This window comes from Hyposmocoma kahamanoa, unplaced genomic scaffold, assembly GCF_003589595.1.
Source record: "Hyposmocoma kahamanoa isolate Upper Pololo Valley unplaced genomic scaffold, ASM358959v1 160, whole genome shotgun sequence".
Lineage (NCBI taxonomy): Eukaryota > Metazoa > Arthropoda > Insecta > Lepidoptera > Cosmopterigidae > Hyposmocoma > Hyposmocoma kahamanoa.
In genome coordinates this window covers 8348351-8369141 of record NW_020653575.1, presented here as the reverse complement: position 1 = coordinate 8369141, position 20791 = coordinate 8348351, and the positions used below count along the sequence as shown (strand labels likewise).

The following is a 20791-nucleotide window of genomic DNA, read 5'->3' as shown; positions in this document are numbered from 1 at the left end:
ACTCCAGGGCTTTTCAGATAGAGGCAGAGCGTTAGCGGCTGCCCCCAAATTCCCCCCTCCCCCAGACACGCATGACACGCATCCATAAGCACGGTACGCCTAACACCGTTGGATTGGGTGACGACATTTTAGCCAACGCCTAGCCTAGAGCATTTGCTCGGACAAAGACCAAGCATTTACTAGGAGTTACCCAGGTTGCACCGGCTCATGTCTTCCCTTCCTATACAATCCTGGGATTGCATAGAACTGGAAGCCACACACTCACGTGGAGGTACGTCGTACTAGCACCCTCCAAAAAAAAAAAAACCTAACTTCACCTAAATAATACAATTCATTTCTGCCCAGAGGGACTTCCACATTTGTAATTTAACAACCTTCATACACAACCTTTACACAACGAACAACAAATACACATTAAAAAACACTCTGTAAGTGGCTAAAACGTTTACCGCGAAAAACCTACAGAAATAAGAAAAAAACAAACGCGCTATATGACGTTGCGTTTTATTGTTAAAATACAAAATTGTTATTGAATTATTATTGCTATTTCACAGTAACCTTATGAAATATAATTTAGATGGTATTAGATAATTAATAATGTTTGAAAAACAAATAAAACATACGTAAATATTCAAAATTGAAGCAACACATGGTATCGTGACAGTGAAATATTAAAACGCAAGACATTATTATTACAATTGCGTCCTTTTTTCCACACAATTTTTGCATTAGGTAGTTGTTAAAAGTGTTATTTTGCTTTAGTTTTCACGATTTTCAATAGTTATTTTCTCGAAACCCTTTGGCGTCCTAAAATTGAAAATTTGAGGAAGGGTGCGTTTTGACTAGGACTAGTTGAAGTACTGTTTTCGCACGAATTCCAAAATAAAATGCAATTTTGAGTTACCCCGAAACATCCTGAAAACAGTTACATCCTCAAGCTATTTTTTTTTTTTTTTTCATAATAGTGTTGTAAGCATTGAATCGCCAAATGTCACAGAGTCACAACAATTTCTCGGAAAAATATTTAAAAAAATTATGAACTTGAGATTTAATATGAGAGAAAAAATCGAAATTGTTTGTTGTTGACATTGACAACTTCTAACTTATTGCCAGCCGAATAATTGAAAATTTATGAAATCCATGGTTTCTTGGTAATTTAATCTTTTATATAGTGGTTTTATCGATGAACATACTTATTTACACTAAATGCTCGTAATAAACCATTTCTGAATATTATAAAATCAAAATTAAAAGAATTAGATACAATTCATCGGAATGTGGTGGTGACAATTTTACGAAAATAAGAGGAATTGCGAGGCATTCTGTAAATGAATTGCTTGTAACAGGATTGTACGATTTGGCCTTTTAGGCCCCTAAACAACAATGAACCAAAAATAATCTAAACAAATCACTAACTCTTAAAATTTTGAATCGATTTCTCATGATAATCGTGTAATGTGATTACCGTTATATGATTAGTCCACATCCCTATTCGCGTCACGATGACAAGTGTCAAATTTGGCCTCTTATTTAGTGACGACTAGAGGACACAAGGTGTTGTTATGACATACAACCTTAATGTTTACTACCAGTCAAAAAATATTCAGGCTTAGATTATGCGAATGGGTCTCAAAATGTTGGATGACATGGTAAAACAATGGTGTGGTTTGGGCAACATTTTTTCTTAGTTTTAAATGGTATGGAAAGTTCATAGATAAACTAATGTAATGTAAGTAAATAGATAAATTAATGTGAGAAATTGCCATACATATTTATTGCATTGTAGGAGACCCCAATCTTTTGGAGGTGGCGGAGTCGTGGCCAGCCGAGGTTCAGTGTGAGGTGCGAATGGCGGTGCAGCGCGACATGCAGGTGCTGCCGGAGTTCATCTCCGAGCAAGAGGAAACCAGCCTCCTCGCAGAGCTTGAGCCCGTGCTCAAGAAGATGCGCTACGAGTTTGACCATTGGGACAATGTTAGTAACAATACCATACTTACATTGAAATTTTATTGGTAGTCATGTGCATTTATTTGTACACATGCGGCACCCATGTGAAATTGGGACTTTATTTTCAAGGGAAATGTCTGTCAAAATCATACTTCTTTTACTTTGATTTAAACTTTCACTATTTTCACACATTATTTGATTTTTAATTTGGGTTTTAATCACGTATAAAAAAATATTTTAATTACCACGACGTTTCGGACGTATTCTCTTCTAGCCGTGCGAGTTTTTCTTACTACCCGCACTTAATCTTCATTATTTATTTGTCCACTAGGGTTCTCACTAGACCGACACACAACAGTCATGACATCCGGCGACTTGTCGGGCGGTACTTGATGTCGTTTACATTTGTCGTATCAGCAAAGCATTTGTCGTATCAGCAAATATAAACGACATCAAGTATCGCCCGACACCCGCCTCGTCTGTCCCTTCGAGACCATGGAAGTTGCAATACGTCCGAAATGTCGAGGTAATTAAAATGTTTTCAAATTTTTATTGAATTGATTTCAATTATTTTTTATGTCAAATTACTTATTATAGTTTGTTATAATCGTTAATACAAAGATAGCTGTAAAGGTATCTAACTGGGTGACGAAATACTTAAGATTTCTCATAGATGGCGCCACGGCTAAAAAGTCGTTGAAAAACCAAATACAAAGAAAGACACGACAACAAACTTAGAAATGGGTCATAGATAAATATCATTGGGATAAATACTCAGGATAAATATCCATTTTTACTCGATATTTATCCAAACACGTGGATAAATATTTTTAATCGTGGTTTATTATTTATATTTAGTAGAACAAAGTATATTTTTAAAACCCTTTGTGTACCTACACAATTATAAACATTTATTTTTATATCATGTGTTTGAATTAATAGATTTTGTGTGTGAAATGTGAAAGAGAATCTTTAGGCCATTTCAAGTCCAAACATGACTTTATTTAGTACGCAGTGGACCCCAAGAGACCATAAAGTTGGGTCGCACTTTATTAACGCAGGATAGGTCAGCTCAAGGGTTACAGTTAATATGATAACTTTCTGTGAATATAATTTTTTATACCACATGACCCGAAAAACGTAGTTAGAACAGTATTGTTACATAAAAGTATGGCAAAAACGTAATTATTTAATAAAAAATGAGTTCCGATGAATTTTATTACAAAAAACACAAAAAAATAATGATCCATGTTATAGGATAAATACTCAGTAAAAACGGATACTTACTTGTTCTTAGACGGATATTTATCGGGTAAAAACCCATCTCTACAACAAACACATAGAAAAATTCGTGAGGTCCGCTGGTTCGTTCCGTGGCTTAGTTGGTATAGCGTCCGGCACGGTATGCTTGAAGACGTCGGTTCCAATTTTTTCGAATTCGAAAAAATTTTTCTAATTCGAAAAATTTTTTCTGAGTGTGTCGAACACTTTTGTATTAATAATTATAACAAAGTATGTTTTTATTATTACGTGATTAAGTCCCAAATTAAAAATAAAATAACATACATCTTTTAATAGTAAGTCAATGTTTCTGGGATTGGATGGGGATTAACGAGCCCTGTACTCGAGTCGGGCTCGGCCTGCGGCGCGTGGTCGGGTTCAGATTACGGCGAGTGCTCATGCTCTTCGGTGGCACAGCGGTTAGCACTATGGGTGCTTGATGAGGAGGTTTGATTCCCGCGATTTGGGCGAATTTAAGAAACGAACATTACTAAGTTGGTTTTGGTCTTTATATTCTGGGTATTGCCCTCAAGAGTTATCGGTATTATGGCATTCATAGTACAGGAAATTCGGCAGAAGTTTGGCATTTTTTTCCCCCTAAATACTTCTCTTTGGTATAGCTTCCAAAAAAAAGGAATCTAACAGAGAGACGGTCGAGATACAACAACGCTATTATAAATATCTCATTTCCACTAAATCCGGAAGAATGTCTTACATTTTTGCAATTGTGTAATCTTATACTCGTAATCTAGTACGCCTCCGTATATTACTTCCGTACGATGGCGTGCGGACGCTTCGGGATTCGCCCTCCGCGGACATCGACCTACGGCCTCGGTACTCACGACTTCATTTAAAAAATGAAAATAGTTCTTTAGTGGCGGCCATATTTAAAAATTATAAAATATATTTAAATCCTAGAAATCTTTTCGTGCCAATTTTCCTGCCCGAGCAAAGCAAAATTTTTCAACAGCCACATAAAAAAAAGAACGCTTGTATGGCGGCTATATCGAAAAACGGCGGAAGCAAAATGTTCACCCCAAATTATGATTGAAGCCATGTCATTTTCAGTCGAATTAGAAGAAATTTTTAACTACCGCTTTAATATATTCAATAATGACGAAAAATAAATTTTGACCGTAAATTATTATTAAAAACTCATAGAGAACGCGACATGCCGATTTTCAATCTAATTAGAGCAAGTTTTTATCTGCCGCTAAAAAAGTTTGTATGGCAGCCATATTGAGAAAAAGAGCGGAATAGATAGAGTTTTTTTACTTAAACTTCGAGGAACACAGAAAATGGAGACTGCCTTACGACAATATTTTTTAGGTCCCAGGACCTTTTCAGGATTGGGAAAATCATTTAAGAACATAAAAAACATAGATATAGAAAAAAAAGGGAGATATGTAATGACGCTATGTAAGATCGGGTACCGATGTCGCCACTTTTTAGCTTGTGTGCAATTCAATCTTTACGCTCTATTATCTACTACCATAACTTAAAGATTTTTATTGGGTAGGGCTTAAAACGTGGAAACGACGTAAAACAATTTTAAAATTTAACAAAATTGAACTTACAGTCACTTGGATAAGAGTTACGTTACAATATTTCAGTATTTTTTCATCCTGGTTCAGCCATTCACCAACAGGTGGCGTTTTAGTGAAAATACTACTTGTATATAATAGCTAACTATTACACGTTAGATGGCGCTGAAACTCGTTTTTCGTTACACTAAAAACTCACGGAGCGGTTTTCACCCGCGTCTGCGACCGCGGCATCTGAAGAATGTTACAGTTAAGTATGTAAAATTAGTAGCACATTTCACGGCGCGTTTTACGCCTGTAGTGGTGACGGTTGCTCGCGGTTGCCACGACGGGGTACTAGTAGAACCGCGCAGGACGCGAAGATCTGCGCGCTTGGCAGCCTTCGTCGCCCGCACACTTTGGCGGTCGGTTCAGGCGCACGCAGGGTAAGTTCTCTGTTCACCGCGCGACTTGCAATTAACTTTCACTAACTTCGCGGTCCGGTCCGCAATCGTAACGGTTTCAAGCCCGCTACCGCGGCAGCTACGTGCCCGATCAAATTTGCAGGGTCCTATGTATTGAAATAAAGCCGCTGTCTAGCAGCACAGAGTGCGGATGGAAACAGCTCCGTGTAACCTTATTAACCTTAAACTGACGCTACTCAACGAGTGATGTGGTCCTACTTATTCGATAGTTGGAAACTATGTAGCCACATGGTTTTTAAAATTCTATTTTTCATACTATGTCTACACTGGTACTGGTGTATTATTATATTAATATATTAATTAATTTTTTTTAAGGCGGCTGTTAAGCTTGGATCAATGTCAGTTTTATAAGAATAATATAAAAAATATGGCGATCGTCGCCAGTGTCAATTTTCCATTATACGTTACCACGGGTTGCTAAAGCTGTCACTGTGAAGAATAAACTCGAACCATCAATGATTTAATAAATTAAATTATGTTGCTTTTTTATGAAGAATTTATGTAATTTTCTATAATTGTTTCTAATATGTTTTGCAAAAAGTTTGTGTAAAAATAAAATCGGCTTTATTTTACATGTGCATACATGTAAAATAAAGCCGATTTTATTTTATTTATTTTTAAATGCATTTGCTATGGAAATTGAAACAAAGTCAGAAATAGTAATAAGAAAACATTGACTTACAAATAAATGGACGTCGGGTCCGCGCTAAAAAGTGTCCTAACTTATAGGGCGTTAAAATCGTATACAGAGCGTCAATCACGCTTTAGTCTATGCACGTCTAGTACGACTATGCCTGTTGACAGAATCAACCGTTGTCAGTGATAAACCGTAATAATTAATTATATTGGATCGATGTAAGCACTACGGCGTATAGAAAAGTGGTGACGTTTTTGAGCGCAGTATAATTTCAGTACTATGCACGAACGGGTAAGAAAATGGTAAGCAAAGAAAGGAAACCAGAATTGATGCAAGCTTGATAAAAGACCATAATATTAAAGCTTTGGTATGTGATTACATCAATGAGTGAACTGTGCATAGAAAGGAGAGTATAGAGGAATTTATCCAGGAAACATAGCTTGAACTTAAGAAGAAAGTGACTAGTATTAACAGAGAACATCTTACACCGCCAAAATGCATTAAAAATCAAAAGTTGGATGAATGACAAAATATACCAACTTAAGAAACAAAGAAGGTAATTGAAGCAGACTGACACTGCAAATTAAATAGGATTTATTTATTTAATTTAAGCAATTTGTAGCTTTCACATGCAAACAATGCATAATAATACAAATAGTACAACGTTGATAGCCTAACGGTTTGCACTGTGGGCACTGGATGAGAAGTTCCCGGGTTCGATACCGGTAGGATCAATTTAACAAATTAACTTTTTAAATGGTTCTGGTCTTGGTATTCTAAGTAAGACAATCACCTGGTCTGAAACTAGGGAACTCTCTGTACATACTCCCCATGAGTATCAGAGCAACAGAATCCCAGAGCAGAACCAATTTACAAAACGATGGAATTAATTCCGGGGCATAACTCAAAACACCCAGGCCAAAACAACTTTCGAAAAGTTCACATTTAGTTTTATAGTTGATTCAGCTGATTTTTTACGGTTTTTAAAAAAATTCTCGAATAACTCGAGAAGTCGGATACTAGAATTCTCGAAACTCAAGAAAAAAAGTCTCTCTCTCTATCTCTCTCAGACTCGTAATAAATGGCATTGTGTAAAATTCAACATTTACGTATAAAATTTATTTATAAATAATAAAGGCTAGTCCATTATATGTGTGTTCAAGTAGTTTTCACTAGAAGCTACATATGGTGCATTTTGGTAAGTTTCCAGTAGAAGCTGAATAAGGTGTTTTTTTGCGCCTTTCAATTGTTGCAAGCAAAATTAGGCAGTACTGCAATGACATTACAATTTAAATTCAACGTTTTAACTTTTTCATATTCCTTTACATGTCACTATGTTTAAATAGGTTGACCTGGGACATTTTTATCGTGGTTTTTGTATTAGACCCGTCGTTCATTTATTTGTAAGTCAATGTAAGAAAAGTTTTAATTAATACAATGAATAGCGACATCTCTCGCCAGGACTGGTAGCTGTAAAGGTACTAACTGGGTGATAAATCTGTCAAAGATTTCTCATAGATGGCGCTACGACTAAAAAGTCGTTGAAAGACCAAGTACAAAGACACGACACAAGCACGTAGAAAAATTCGTGAGGTCCGTTGGTTCGTTCCGTGGTTTAGTTGGTATAGCGTCTGGCACGGTATGCAAGAAGACGTCGGTTCGAATCCGACCGGATCGAAGGAATTTTTTCTGAGTGTTCGATCTTTGTATTAATAATTATAACAAACTAGTGGAGTAATTTCACAAAAAATAATTGAATATCAATTCAATAAAAATTTAATCAATGTAAGAAAACCAATCTTTCGATTTTCCTGCGCTTCAATCCAACCTTCTTTTATTTTAAATTCATTAGAAAAACTTAAAAATTAAAAATACTCTACGTTTAATCTACGAGTATAATGGAATTTAAATATCTTAAATATCTAAAACACATATATTTTTCTTCAAGCAACAGCAACATCCAAATTGACATGAAATTGAAACGGTTGTCCGAAATATGAGTTGTGTTAAAGTTACTCGAAATAAAATGTTTAGTAATAATAATAATAATAACAAAAGAAAATAAATTAATTTAACGTGAATGCTTTTCGCTTCAATATTTTAGGGACTTTAATTACAAAAATTTTAGTAAGAAATTCAAACATTTCAGTAAAAATTTATTGTCGATAAACATCAGTCATCATAAATGAACATCGCTATACTTGAGTCTAGAAATTTCTATGGAGACAAAAAGAAAACCCTGAATAATAATAGAAATAGTAACTAAAAACGCAAATAGCCGGTGGAATGTTATCTCACGGGTTTTAAAATATTTGTTTTCACTCCAATTTTTACAAGGTTACAACTTGGCATTTTCACGTTTTACGAGAGTTCTTGTATGTACAACGATCGCCATGTCACTGTGACGATGTTTGTAGGCATGTCACCTCGATATGATCATTTTGATCATATCGCGGCGACACGAACCACGCCCCCATACCAAATCTCCCCTTTTTTTGTTTCGGCTCATCTCGAAAGACCCATACGCTCGATTGCTGCTTTGTTTTGGGATCGTAACTATAAATCCATGTTTCGTCACCTGTTACTATGTCCCACACCAAATTTGACGCCCTTTCGTTGAATCTGGTAAGCATGTCATAGCACCAAGTGACGCGATCCTTTATTGGGCCTCAGTCAAATTGTGTGGGATCCACCGAGAGCACAGCATTTTCACACCCAAATGTTTGTGTAGTATTGATTGTATTTGACTCATGCCTATGCCTAAAGATGATATGCCGAATCTCATGATATGTCACATGCCTGTCTGTTTTGATCATACGGCGCACAGCATCGATGTTTTTGTTGTTCACAGCAGGTGACCATCACGAAATTCGTCACTGAGATTCACACGATCGCGTTTGAATTCTGCAAACCAGCTATAAATAGTCGTCTTGCATGATGCTTTATAGCCAAAAGCAGTTTGAAGCCGAGCGAAGCTCCGCTGAGCTGTTGAGTTACTACGAAAATCATACTACGAAAATTTTCACGAGTTAAATCCCCGGTGATGAAGACAACCAATTTCTAAAATGACGCCACGATGTAAAAACAAGTGACAGTCAGATGAAACAAACTGTAATCATCATCGTCGATAAACATCAGTCTTCGTAAATGAACATCACTATATTTGATTTTTATGGAGACAAAAAGAAAACATTAAATAATAATAGAAATAGTAACTAAAAATGCAAATAGCCGGCGGAATGTTATCGCACTGGTTTTAAAATTTTTGTTTTCACTCCAATTTTTACAAGGTGTAGGTATCGCTACAACTTGGCATTGTCACGTTTTACGAGAGATCTTGTATGTATGGTCATTTTGACCATATCGAGGCGACGCGAATCACGCCCCCATACCATATCTCCCCTTTTTTTCTATATCTATGATTAAAAATTTACGTAATGGGGGACAGGCAGGTACACTATATTTATCTTAACTTTGTGACGCACAGTGGATCGGATCTGCAAATTTGATTTTTTTTCACGATAGCTCTCTAAAAAAATGCCAATCGACAGATTCTGCTGTCCTAATTAAATATTGTCACAACACATTTTGCCATTAATATAATAGTTTTGTAGAAAAAAAGATAAAAACGTGTAATTTTTTTGTATGGGACCATACCTTAAATGCTCCATTGTTACAAAGTCTTAGGCGATCCTGTCTTAGAAACACTGCAGACGTATTATTAGACCTATCTTTTATAGATTTGCACACTAAACGCGCGCCCAAACTTGCCTATTCACTAATTATATTGCACATTTTCTGACGCGTACTTTGTAACAACCTTACAAAAAAAATACACATTTTATTTTTTTCTACTAAAGTATTATATTTATCGCAAAATGTGATATGACAATATTTAATTAAGACAATAGGATCTCTCGATTGGCATTTTTTTAAAGAGGTATTGTGAAAAAAAATCCAATGTCCGCAATATCGCAGATTCGACCCACTGTGCGTTGCAAACTTAAGATAAATATAGTGTACCCGCCTGTCCCCTATTACGTCAATTTTTAATGTTCTTAAGTGATTTCCCCAAGGTCCTGGGACCTAAAAAATATTGTCGTAAGGCAGTCTCCATTTTCTGTCTATGGTCCTCGAAATGCCGATTTTCAGTTGAATTAGAGCAATTTTTTATAAACGCTTGTATAGAGGCCACATTGAAAAATGGCGAAAAATTAATGCTGATCATAAATTATTATCAAGCTCTCATAGAATTAAAATCTTGGAATTATTTAAGTATCAATTTTTTTATTTCTATTTTAAAACTGGACGTAAAAGTCGAGTGAAATTCGGTATCTTTAAAGACTCTACATTAGAGTTGAAAGTTATTGGAAATGTACGATAGCATTAATAATGGAAAAGTATGTTAGCACAACACCGCTACGCTAGCAGTAACGCAGGAGGAGCGAGCCACCCGGTAACGAGCGGTCGGCGCTTGCAGGCGATCCACGGCTTCCGCGAGACGGAGCGCAGCGCGTGGTGGCCGCAGAACGAGGCGGTGCTGGCGCGGGTGCGCGCGCGGGCGCTGCCGCCGGGGGGCGCGGGGGGCGCGCCGCTGCCCTACGCGCACGTGCTGGACCTGGCGCCCGCCGGCCGCATCAAGCCGCACGTCGACGCCGTGCGGGTGCGCCCGGTTCCATCTCGACAAACCCGCTTTCCAAAAATCCTCTCGGACGCTCATAGATAGCCTCGCGCTTGTAGTTCTGCGGCGAGGTGATCGCGGGGTTGTGCCTGTCGTCGGCGGCGGTGATGCGGCTGCGGCACGAGCGGGACGCGCGCCTCGTGCTCGACGCGCTGCTGCCGCGCCGCTGCCTCTACGTCATGCGGTAACTGCTGTTCTTTCAAGAAACCCTTTCGATTGATTAGTTCAGTTCAGTGTGGATTTCCACGAAATACCTACATACGTAATGTTTACGTCGGTAAAGGAATTGCTTCTTATCGAATGCAGAATATCACAATTCGTAAAACTTTAGATTCACAAACTCCTACTTGTGAATAAATGCACGCCTGTACGTAAAATTTTTTCACCCAACTTACTATCCGGCCGCTTCTGATTACCCCCGGAAAAGTCATAATTTTGTCGAATTAGTGTAAAATTTCTATTCAATATAATATATTTCATCAATTATCATAAACAGCACTAGGATTCGTCAACGAGTATTACCAAAGTAATTACAACATTTTTCATCACACTTGCTCGTAAACAGTGTCATGACATGCGGGCAAAATCGACCGTAATGTCGCAATTACCTTTTTTTATAACATCAAGTGACGGGACGAACGAGTCGTGCGCCTGATGGTAAGCTACACGCCCGTCCATAACAGTTACAGTGCCACTCAGAATTTTAAATTGCAAAGATTTGAGGGGCATTACCGCTGCGCCCGTCACCCCGAGACATAGTTGACAAGTCCCATGTGCCTGTAATTTCACCAGCACCCTTACCCTTCAAAACCGAAACACAGTAATGCTGACATTACTGCTTGGCGGCAGAAATAGGTAACCTATATCCACGGGCTTTTTCATTACATTATCGCCCGACGGATTTTTTACGTCAATTTAAGCAAAAAGTTTTTATGCTCGAAAAATCTGAAAGTACAGTTTTATTTCGCATAAACTTAAAATAACGAAATATTTGAAATTAAACTTTATTTTACTAAATTTATTTTGCGAGTTGAAATTGTGCAGTATTTTTAGAATTTTGAAATTGTTTATTTTATATGTAATAACCTTAGAATAATAACGCATAGAATGATAGTTTCATATCAAACGAACTGTCACAAGTGAGGCAAAAATCAAATTCATGTAGGCTAGTTTTAGTAGTAGGTTAATTTTCGGTTTTAGTGAATATTTATATAAAAATACAAGTTGAAACGCGTTACTTCCTTGTGGAATGTGATGTTAGTATCTATTTTATGTTTGTCTGACGTATTTTACACTCATTTACCGCACATTTCGTCACTTTTAGCTAAAATTCTTAATCTGTTCGCGGTGCAAGTCGACTTTGAGCACTGAAGGCCCGCCCGCTCGTGTAGGCCCTTTGAGAGCGCTTCAATTTGCCTCACTTAGCGTGTACGGACTAGGTTTCTATGCGTTATTATTCTAAGGTAATAACATTGTGGCCGCATGCGTCTGTGCTTTTTATAACATTTTAGTTCGAGTTGTATTATCTACGGAAGAATAGCTGGCTATCTGTTTAAATAACAAAATCGTTTAGAAGCAAAGTCGTGAATGTGTTGAGAAACGATATTTATTCATACAAGAATAATATACGCCGTAGACATGACAAAGCTCGACCCGTTAGTAATTGTTGCCGCCCCTAACGCGCGACGACCGTGTCCCTCGCAGCGGCACGGCGCGGTACGAGTTCTCGCACGCGGTGCTGGGCAACGAGGAGAGCTTCTTCCGCGGCGCGCGCGTGCTGAAGCTGCGCCGCGTGGCCGTGCTGTGCCGCAGCCAGCCGCGGCCGCAGGACGCGCAGCACTAGCCGCGGCCTTCGACAGTGTAGGTGCAACATTATTTCATAGGGCACAGATGGTGGAGTTTATCGTCGTAACGTCGATTATTTGATTACAATTATTCGAGAAAGTAAACTAATCCGATCAAAATAAGGGATCTTTTCGACCAGCATAAACTTGTGCGTGTGATTTCAGTTTTTCTTTTTTTGTTATCAGATATATAAAACGTAATAAATTACTAAATTACTTCTAAAAAAATTTGTTTATTTACTTACCACGGCTACATCGCGTCGGTTCTGCGTTACGGATTAATCATATGGGGTGTAAAAATATAACGTATATAAAAATATAACACATAGTGACGTAAAAAGATGTATACGAGTAATGCGCGGCATCGGCCCACGGGAATCTTGCAAGCTGCTGTTCGAGAATTTAAATATATAGACTTTACCTTCCATATATATTTATGAAGTTTGTAAATTTCTCAAACAGCATCTAAAATTATTTAAAAACCCAATTATAATTAATCCACGCGCTAAAAGAAACCCAGACAGACTTGCTGTTGAAAATATACCTAAAACTACACTCTACTTAAAAATTTATAATACACTAGCGATTGAAATAAAAAATCTGACATTTAAAAGAATGACAACTGAACTGTATAAATACCTATTTAAAAAAGGATATTACAGTGTAAATGACTACTTAGAAGATTAAATTAAATTTTGCATACTTTTGTATAATGGCTGAATAGATGAACTCAAATGTAATAACTGCCATCCTGTAATAACCTACTCAATGCAAATAAACCTTATTTCATTTCATTTCGTACCCCTGTACGTACATCCTAGTGAATAACTTGTAATACAACGAATTTATTTATTTTCAATCTTTATTATTGTGTACGAAATACAATCGGAGCGTAAACCTAGTTAAAACTTTGAAACTTCAATACTTATGTGAAAACGAAGTCTGAATGAATTTTTCCTATACACAATTCGTAATTTTAACAGAAATCAATGGGATTGCAGAGTTATCAACTTATCAATGCAAAACTTTACAATGTATCACAGCTCCAAATGGTTCTAATGTACCTGTCTGACGAGTGAGGAGCTAGTCCAGCTAGTGACTCGTCGACTTGAGCTGCTATAAATTAACAATATCGAAAACACATGGAGTTCAGTACATAAGAGTGGCAATTAATTGTGTCACCTGATAAACGCACACACTCAACATAGCCCCGCACTAGGGATACCCTGTGTCGCGGGTGCCATGGACACATAGACAACCACAAATTACACCCAAACTCACGAGAGAAATAAATGTAGGCCATACAAATATTTCTCCCGACCCGGGAATCGAACCTGGGACCTCTGCATGGCAGTCCGGCATGGTAACCGTTCGGCCACAGAGACAGTTGGAGCTAATTTGTAAAGGTGGAGCGGCTAATCGAGATCAGGAGATGCAAGGAAGAGCATGGGAAGCTGACGATACAACAGCGACCTCTGCCGCTACAGTTAGACTTATTCCGGGTCCGGCCAACGGACCGGCCCCGCAATGGCCTTTTATTCTACAGAAGGGGACCAAACTACTAAAAAACATTCGTAGAGATGCCTTTCGAAAGGTCAAAGGTAATTCAAACGTAACAATGCAGACCCACACAAAAGAGAATGTTCAGAGGCTGCGACAAGCGGCGCCGCTTCACCGGACCACTGGATACTAATTTTACTAAATAGTTACACTAGTACCGTTACCCTTAAAGCAGGGTCACCTTGGATAGGATCGTAAAGTGGCATCTCCGAAAAGATAGTGAAATAGGCTTCTAGAACAACCTCCGGAAAATGTAGCGAAACTAATGTATAGTGAAGGTGTATTTCAATATAACATCTCGGTATTGCCGAAGGGTAACGCCTCGAGGTCGGATCACGGTTTCACAGGTCTGCGATCCCGGCGCTCTAAAATGAACGCGAAAGATGGTCCAGAGCTACGTCCAACCGGATCTCGCCGGAGCGATGGAGGCGTGAAGAGTTTCCAGGATATTATCACACTCCTAAGACTGACCCGAACGACGAAACTACATTCGTGGCGACGGAGCTGCACAAGCGGCCCCCAGACACGTTCGACCAAGTCGATGTCACCAGGATGCTGAATGTCAAGCCTGGCCGAGTTGCAGTGTAAATTGGAGGCTTCAAAGAACACCATAAGTGAGCTGCGTGCCCAAGATACGTTATTAAGCAACGCACAAATGGTTGCTTCACCGATCGCTGCTGCCGTCTCGCGTGATGCACCGGGCCCAGCTGCCCACCCCTCCGCCTCGGAGTAAACGTCACGCGTATGCATGTCAGCCCCTGCACGTGCATACGCGGCTGTAGCCGCTTGTCCCAGCCCATTCGCCACTTCGAAACTCGAAGGACGGCAATCCGCTAAGAGCAAAAACAATCCCCGTGAGCCTGTCTCTGATATTGCAAAACCACAGAGGCAGACGGACCGGTGCGATAAGGACGGCTTCACAAAGGTGGTGAAGAGAAAGAGGAAGCCAACCAGCCGTGACCAGTGTGGGACAGCACCGACAGGACCCGGCCATACCGACGACGCTGCTGTACCTGTCACGACTGCATTACTACACGAAATCTGAGGAGGTAGTGGAGTATATCAGACATAAAGCCAAATATAGCCTGAGGGTCGAGCGGTTGGAGTCCTGCCACAACGTAAATTTTAAAAGTAACGTCACGTTTGAACTAACATTTTTCAAATAAGATTTTAATACATTTTTTGTTTGATTCGGATGAATATTGCTGGACATGGATTTACAAAGTGATATCAAATCGTAATCTTCAAAATACAGGGTGTCCAGTAAGTAGCACGACAAACTGCGTGGGGTGATAGCCTAGGTCAAGGCCTACCTAGACAACATAAAGTATGTTCCGCAAAAATCAGTGGTTCTCAAGTTATGTAGTATTTAGTATAATTTTAAAAAATCCCTTCCCTGCATCAGATTTTAATTTTAATTTACATAAAAAACTAATTTAAGGATTTTTTTTCAGCTGTAATTATTCTTGAATATTGGTTCAACATAATAGTAAATGTTCGGTTCCTAAGAAAAGCCGCAAAAAATATTAAAAAGGTCGTCAAACTTTTTTCCTTAATTTTTTATTTCTTGACCTTTTATGTTAACCTACAGTGGTGTAAAAAAAATGTATGGGGCTGTTTTATTTAACCTTTTTTAAAACATGTCTGTTCATTGCTGATTTCAAAAAAGTACAACACTTATGGATTCCCATTCCCATAAAATAAAATAAAAATATTTTTAACCAATGAGTAAAAATTTTCTAGAAATCAAGAATATCGTTACTTTTCTAAAACACCGTAATAACACTAGCCCAGCAATTCGGCTGCATCTAAAACACGTTTGCCATTTCTCTCTCACTCCCTGTGGATGGGAAAGAAACAATAGTGAACGGCTTGCCCCACCCCACAAGCGACCTATCTACCTGCCGAACCAGTTTGGACAGGCCGATCTAGTACGTTGCCGTTAGTCATCACGCGCACACGCACAACTTTTTCATCGCCAAGTACTTTTTGACTCCTACCGACCGACCTATTATTTATTTACACCGGACTCTTGTTTCTGCCTTTCGATTTGGACTTTAATGTGTTTGTGATTACCCTGCGACAACTTGGCAAGCTTTTGGACTACGGACTGCACTTAGCTATTTGGATTTTTTGTGAAATTTTCAACTGCCGAAAACACTGTGCTGTTGTTGTTGTTGTTGAACATGGCAGCTAATCGCCGCGTTTATGAACCTTACACTCAAAGAGAGTACGCTGAAATGCACGTTATTTACGGGGAAGCGGGCCAAATCTCCCGTGCTGCAGCGCGCCTTTATCAGGAACGATACCCTGACCGAAGACATCCACATCATGAAATGTTTACGCGAATCCATAACGCCTACACGCAAGGAAGACTGCCTGGTCAGCGAGGCGGCGGTGGACGGCCCCAAGTTGCCGACGAGGACATTATTCTTCAAGAACGACAAGACGATCCATCTACTTCGGTGCGGGGAATTTCACTGCGCACGGGTATCCCTAAGTCTACGGTTCATTCTGTGCTTCAAAGACATGGATACTACCCGTTTCATATTCAACGTGTGCAAACGCTAATGGACAGAGATTACGAACAAAGAATGATTTTTTTGTCGTCGCATGCTTCAAATGCATCAAGAAGATCCATTGTTCTTCAACAAAATACTTTGGACCGACGAATCGGCGTGTCGAAAAGATGGATTTTTTAATATGCACAACTTGCACAACTGGCAACTGGCAAACGCACATGAAGCCAGAGAAGATCGGTCCCAGTACCAATTTAAAATAATTTATGGACTGGGATTTTCAACGAGGAAATCATAGGACCCGTGGAACTGCCGCAAGTTTTAAATGGGGCAAGATATTTAGAATTTCTTAGAGAAACTTTGCCCCCGCTGCTTGCCGATGTTAATGAGGACTTACGCCAGGAGATGTGGTTGCAAAATGACGGCTGTCCGGCCCATTATGCAGTAGAAGTAAGAAACCATTTGAATGCAGTCTTTCCAGGAAGATGGATCGGAAGACTTGGACCAATATTATGGCCACCAAGGTCACCTGACCTCAATCCCTTAGATTTCTTTTATTGGGGTTGTTTAAAAGATAAAATTTATGCCAAACCAATAAGAAATGATGAAGAACTGCGAGCCAGAATAAACGCAGCTTCGCGCGAAATCACGCAAATGAATCTAAGAAGGCTTAGAACGCAATTTTTAAGACGTTGTCGATTATGTATTCGAGCTAGAGGCAGGCAATTCGAACATTTGCTGTAATTTTTTTTTATTAAAAATATTAACTGTATTTTTTGTTTTATTTTAGTAATGTACCTTACCTGTACCTTATACTGCTTTTTTTCACACCGGCAATAAATATTGAGTATCAATATGCTAACAAAAACATTACTGAAAGGTTTTACACATTAAGTCGAAAGTTCACTTTCTTTCTGACTTTGTATAAAAGTAGCATTTTTTGGTTTTTTGTAATGAGAATCCACAAGTGTTTTTTTTTTTTGAAATCAGCAATAAACAGACATGTTTTTAAAAAGGTTAAATAAAACAGCCCCATACATTTTCTTTACTCCACTTTAGGTTAACATAAAAGGTCAAGAAATAAAAAACTGGGAAAAAAAGTTTGACGACCTTTTTAACATTTTTTGCGGCTTTTCTTAGGAACCTATCATTTACTATTATGTTGAACCACTATTCAAAAATAATTACAGCTGAAAAAAAAATCCCTAAATTAGTTTTTTATGTAAATTAAAATGAAAAACTGATGCAGGTTAGAGATTTTTTTAAATTATACTAAATACTACATAACTTGAGAACCACTGATTTTTGCGGAACATACTTTATGTTGTTTAGGTAGGCCTCGAACTAGGCTATCACCCCACGCAGTTTGTCGTGCTACTTACTGGACACCCTGTATACGTGAAAGTGTTACTTATTCCATTTATTGAGTGATTGCTTTAGAATTTTAAATAAATCGAACAGACTTCTCATTTATAAATGAATAATTATGTATAAATGAAAATAATCATATTATTCGCAATAAGATCCATTCTGTTTTTTTTTTTTTTAATTTTCAAATTGTTTTCTCAATGCCACAATTTTGAGTGACGACAATTTTTGGGTTCGGGTGCGATGTGTATCGTAACAGGAATATCTTTGCTGGCTCCGAGTACTTGATTGACATTGAAATCAAGGTTTAACTAAGTAGCAATGATTTAATAAACTGAAATGTCTAATTAAATAAAAACCTTACAATATAGACTCGATATCAAACAGGGAGTTATTTCTTTTTACTTCTATTAAATTTTTGTTCCAGTAAATAAAGCATTTCAAAAATCTGAATGTCAAACTCATCGACCGTCCCGTCCCACTCATTAATAAATTCGATTCAAAGGCAAATCTGCTGGGAAGCGCTCTCGGCACTAAATAAAAGCGACTCAGTTTTAATTTGTGCATACAAAATGCAACGTGAATATACTTTTCTACTAGTAAAGAAGGTTGGAGATATCCCGTGTATTTTGTGATCCAGTACTTTTGACGATGTGCATTAAAGAAACTTATCAATACTTGTGATTCATTATCAAAGCATCAAAAAAGCTAATTAAGTACAGCTTGTAGAAACTGGGGTTATAAAGTTGATATAGGTTATATTTATAACATTGTCCTGTATTTCGCTTCAGATGTTTGTTCGTAGAAGCAGAATATAACAAGTTTTTAGTTTGTTCTCAAAAATAATAAAGAACTAGCTGAATATTCTTAAATCTGCCAAGCTCGACCACGTTTAATATACCGTTAACATGTTCTGCCGCAATGAAAATGAATAAAAATTAAATCTGTCCAAATGGGAGAAATCTGCCACAGATGGTCGCACTGTTCTCAATCTCAAAGCGACATTGACATTGGCAAGACGCCTGTTGTCAAGACGTTCCTTTGCTACTGACAACATTAATCGAAACTGACACTGGCCCAAGCCTAGTGGCCGTCATTAAGGAAATAGAATAACTTTCTTATCTCTCATTTAAACATTGTCTAAACATTTTTGTATGAGTGAAACCGTACATTTTTTATGATTTACATTTGTTAGTTTAATATGCACAAGTAAACCCGCACGATATCATAAGTATTCGATTTATGCTTACTGCAACATCACGGTGATCGATGTATATTTTGCAATAAATGAGTGTTATTATTGTCTCGTTCGGACACGGTCGTTTTATTTACATTATTTAATAATACTCCAATCATTTGCATTGCAATTTCCATCTCTCCATCTCCTTGCATCGTCCTACTTGCATTTACATACATCCTGCAGTGCAACGTGTGTTAACGGCACATATTTTGGTCCTTCGAGCCGGATTTGAACCACCGACCTATGGATACGAACCGACCTACACATATGAACCACCAGAGGTTGGAATTAAAGTGAAGAAACATATCTGCACGGTACAAATTAAAACTTCATCCCTTATAAGTAAACTTATAAATAAATACAGTTCACTGTCTCGGGCGGTGCGCGTTATATGTTGGGTGTCGCGTTTCATAACAAACGCACGCGGTCGATCGGATAACAATGGACTTACAAACGCGTCCTTTCTAACAGCGATGGAAATTGGAAATGCTACGAAGATCATAATTAAATCAGTGCAAGCGGAGATGTTCTCAAAAGCAATTGAAAACATAAGAGACAAAATGCATGTCTCTCGGAAAAGTTGCATTGCAAATTTGAATCCCTTTTTGGATACAGAGGGCATTCTGCGACTGAAAGGAAGATTACAGAGATCAACTCTCGACATTGATACAAAGCAGCAGATTATAATTCCACATCATGCAAGATTCACGGAATTACTTATTGCAGAAGCGCACCAAACTACATTGCACGATGGTGTTAAACTTACCCTAGCGCATGTCCGGAACAAGTATTGGATTATAAGCGGGAATCGGGCTGTAAAGAAAGTACTGCGTCAATGTACTAAATGCATACGTTTCAGTGCACAGAAACAAGCACAGCTGATGGGAGATTTGCCGTCACCACGAGTACGCATTTCACGTCCTTTTACACATACCGGCGTAGATTTCACCGGCCACGTTGACGTCAAAGCCAATAATAAAGGACGTGGGATTTTGACAACCAAAGGCTACATTGCAGTGTTTATATGTCTAACTATAAAGGCTATAGAAATCGTGTCCGATCTCACCACCTCAGCACTTTTAGCCGCATTTAAAAGAATGTGTGTCAGGCGCGACACGCCACAACACATGTATAGTGACAACGGCACCAACTTCGTCGGTGCCGCCCGGGTGCTCGCGACAGAATACAAACAAGCTTTGCAAGTTATCAACACGGATTTCCGGGATCACGTCAACAAACTTGGGGTCAAATGGCACTTCAACGTACTTACCTTGAGCAGTGCTGGTGGACTCTGGGAAGCAGCTGTGAAGAGTCTAAAACATCACTTGAAGCGTGTATGTAATAGGCGATCAAAAATTGACCTTCGAGGAATATTCGACATTACTTGCACAAATTGAAGCGTGCCTTAACTCTAGACTTCCTCCTCTTTTATCAGAGCCATTCTCTGACATCAACATCGACAATATCAAAACCAGGTGGCAGATGACTCAGAAGATGTACAAGGAGTTTTGGAAGAAGTGGTCATTCGATTATCAATGTAAGTGGCATCTACCGACGAAGAACATTGAAATTGACGGCGTAGGCGTAGGCGTACTGGAAAGGACGGCTACGTACGAGCAGTTACCGTCAAAACACAAACTGCAGTTTTCAAACGCCCGGTTGTCACGCACATATTTTGTGTCGCGTTGTTTTATTTTTTACTTTAT

General features: G+C 38.5%; 1 protein-coding gene across 1 annotated transcript; it reads left to right on the top strand.

Moving 5' to 3' along the window:
- Window positions 1–1785: 1785 nt before the first annotated feature.
- LOC113225388 (alpha-ketoglutarate-dependent dioxygenase alkB homolog 7, mitochondrial) lies at window positions 1786–12615 on the top strand. The gene is made up of 4 exons (XM_026457686.1): window positions 1786–1974; window positions 10354–10536; window positions 10614–10738; window positions 12259–12615. The coding sequence occupies exons 1-4, from the start codon at window positions 1849–1851 to the stop codon at window positions 12395–12397; spliced, it is 573 nt and encodes a 190-aa protein (XP_026313471.1). The 5' UTR covers window positions 1786–1848; the 3' UTR covers window positions 12398–12615.
- The last annotated feature ends 8176 nt before the right edge of the window (window positions 12616–20791 follow it).

Coding starts and splice junctions, on each gene's coding strand:
- LOC113225388 (XM_026457686.1), top strand. CDS start 1,849: ATGGCGGTGCAGCGCGACATGCAGGTGCTGCCGGAGTTCATCTCCGAG. Junction 1,975..10,353: donor AGTTTGACCATTGGGACAAT/GTTAGTAACAAT, acceptor CGGCGCTTGCAG/GCGATCCACGGCTTCCGCGA. Junction 10,739..12,258: donor CGCTGCCTCTACGTCATGCG/GTAACTGCTGTT, acceptor TGTCCCTCGCAG/CGGCACGGCGCGGTACGAGT.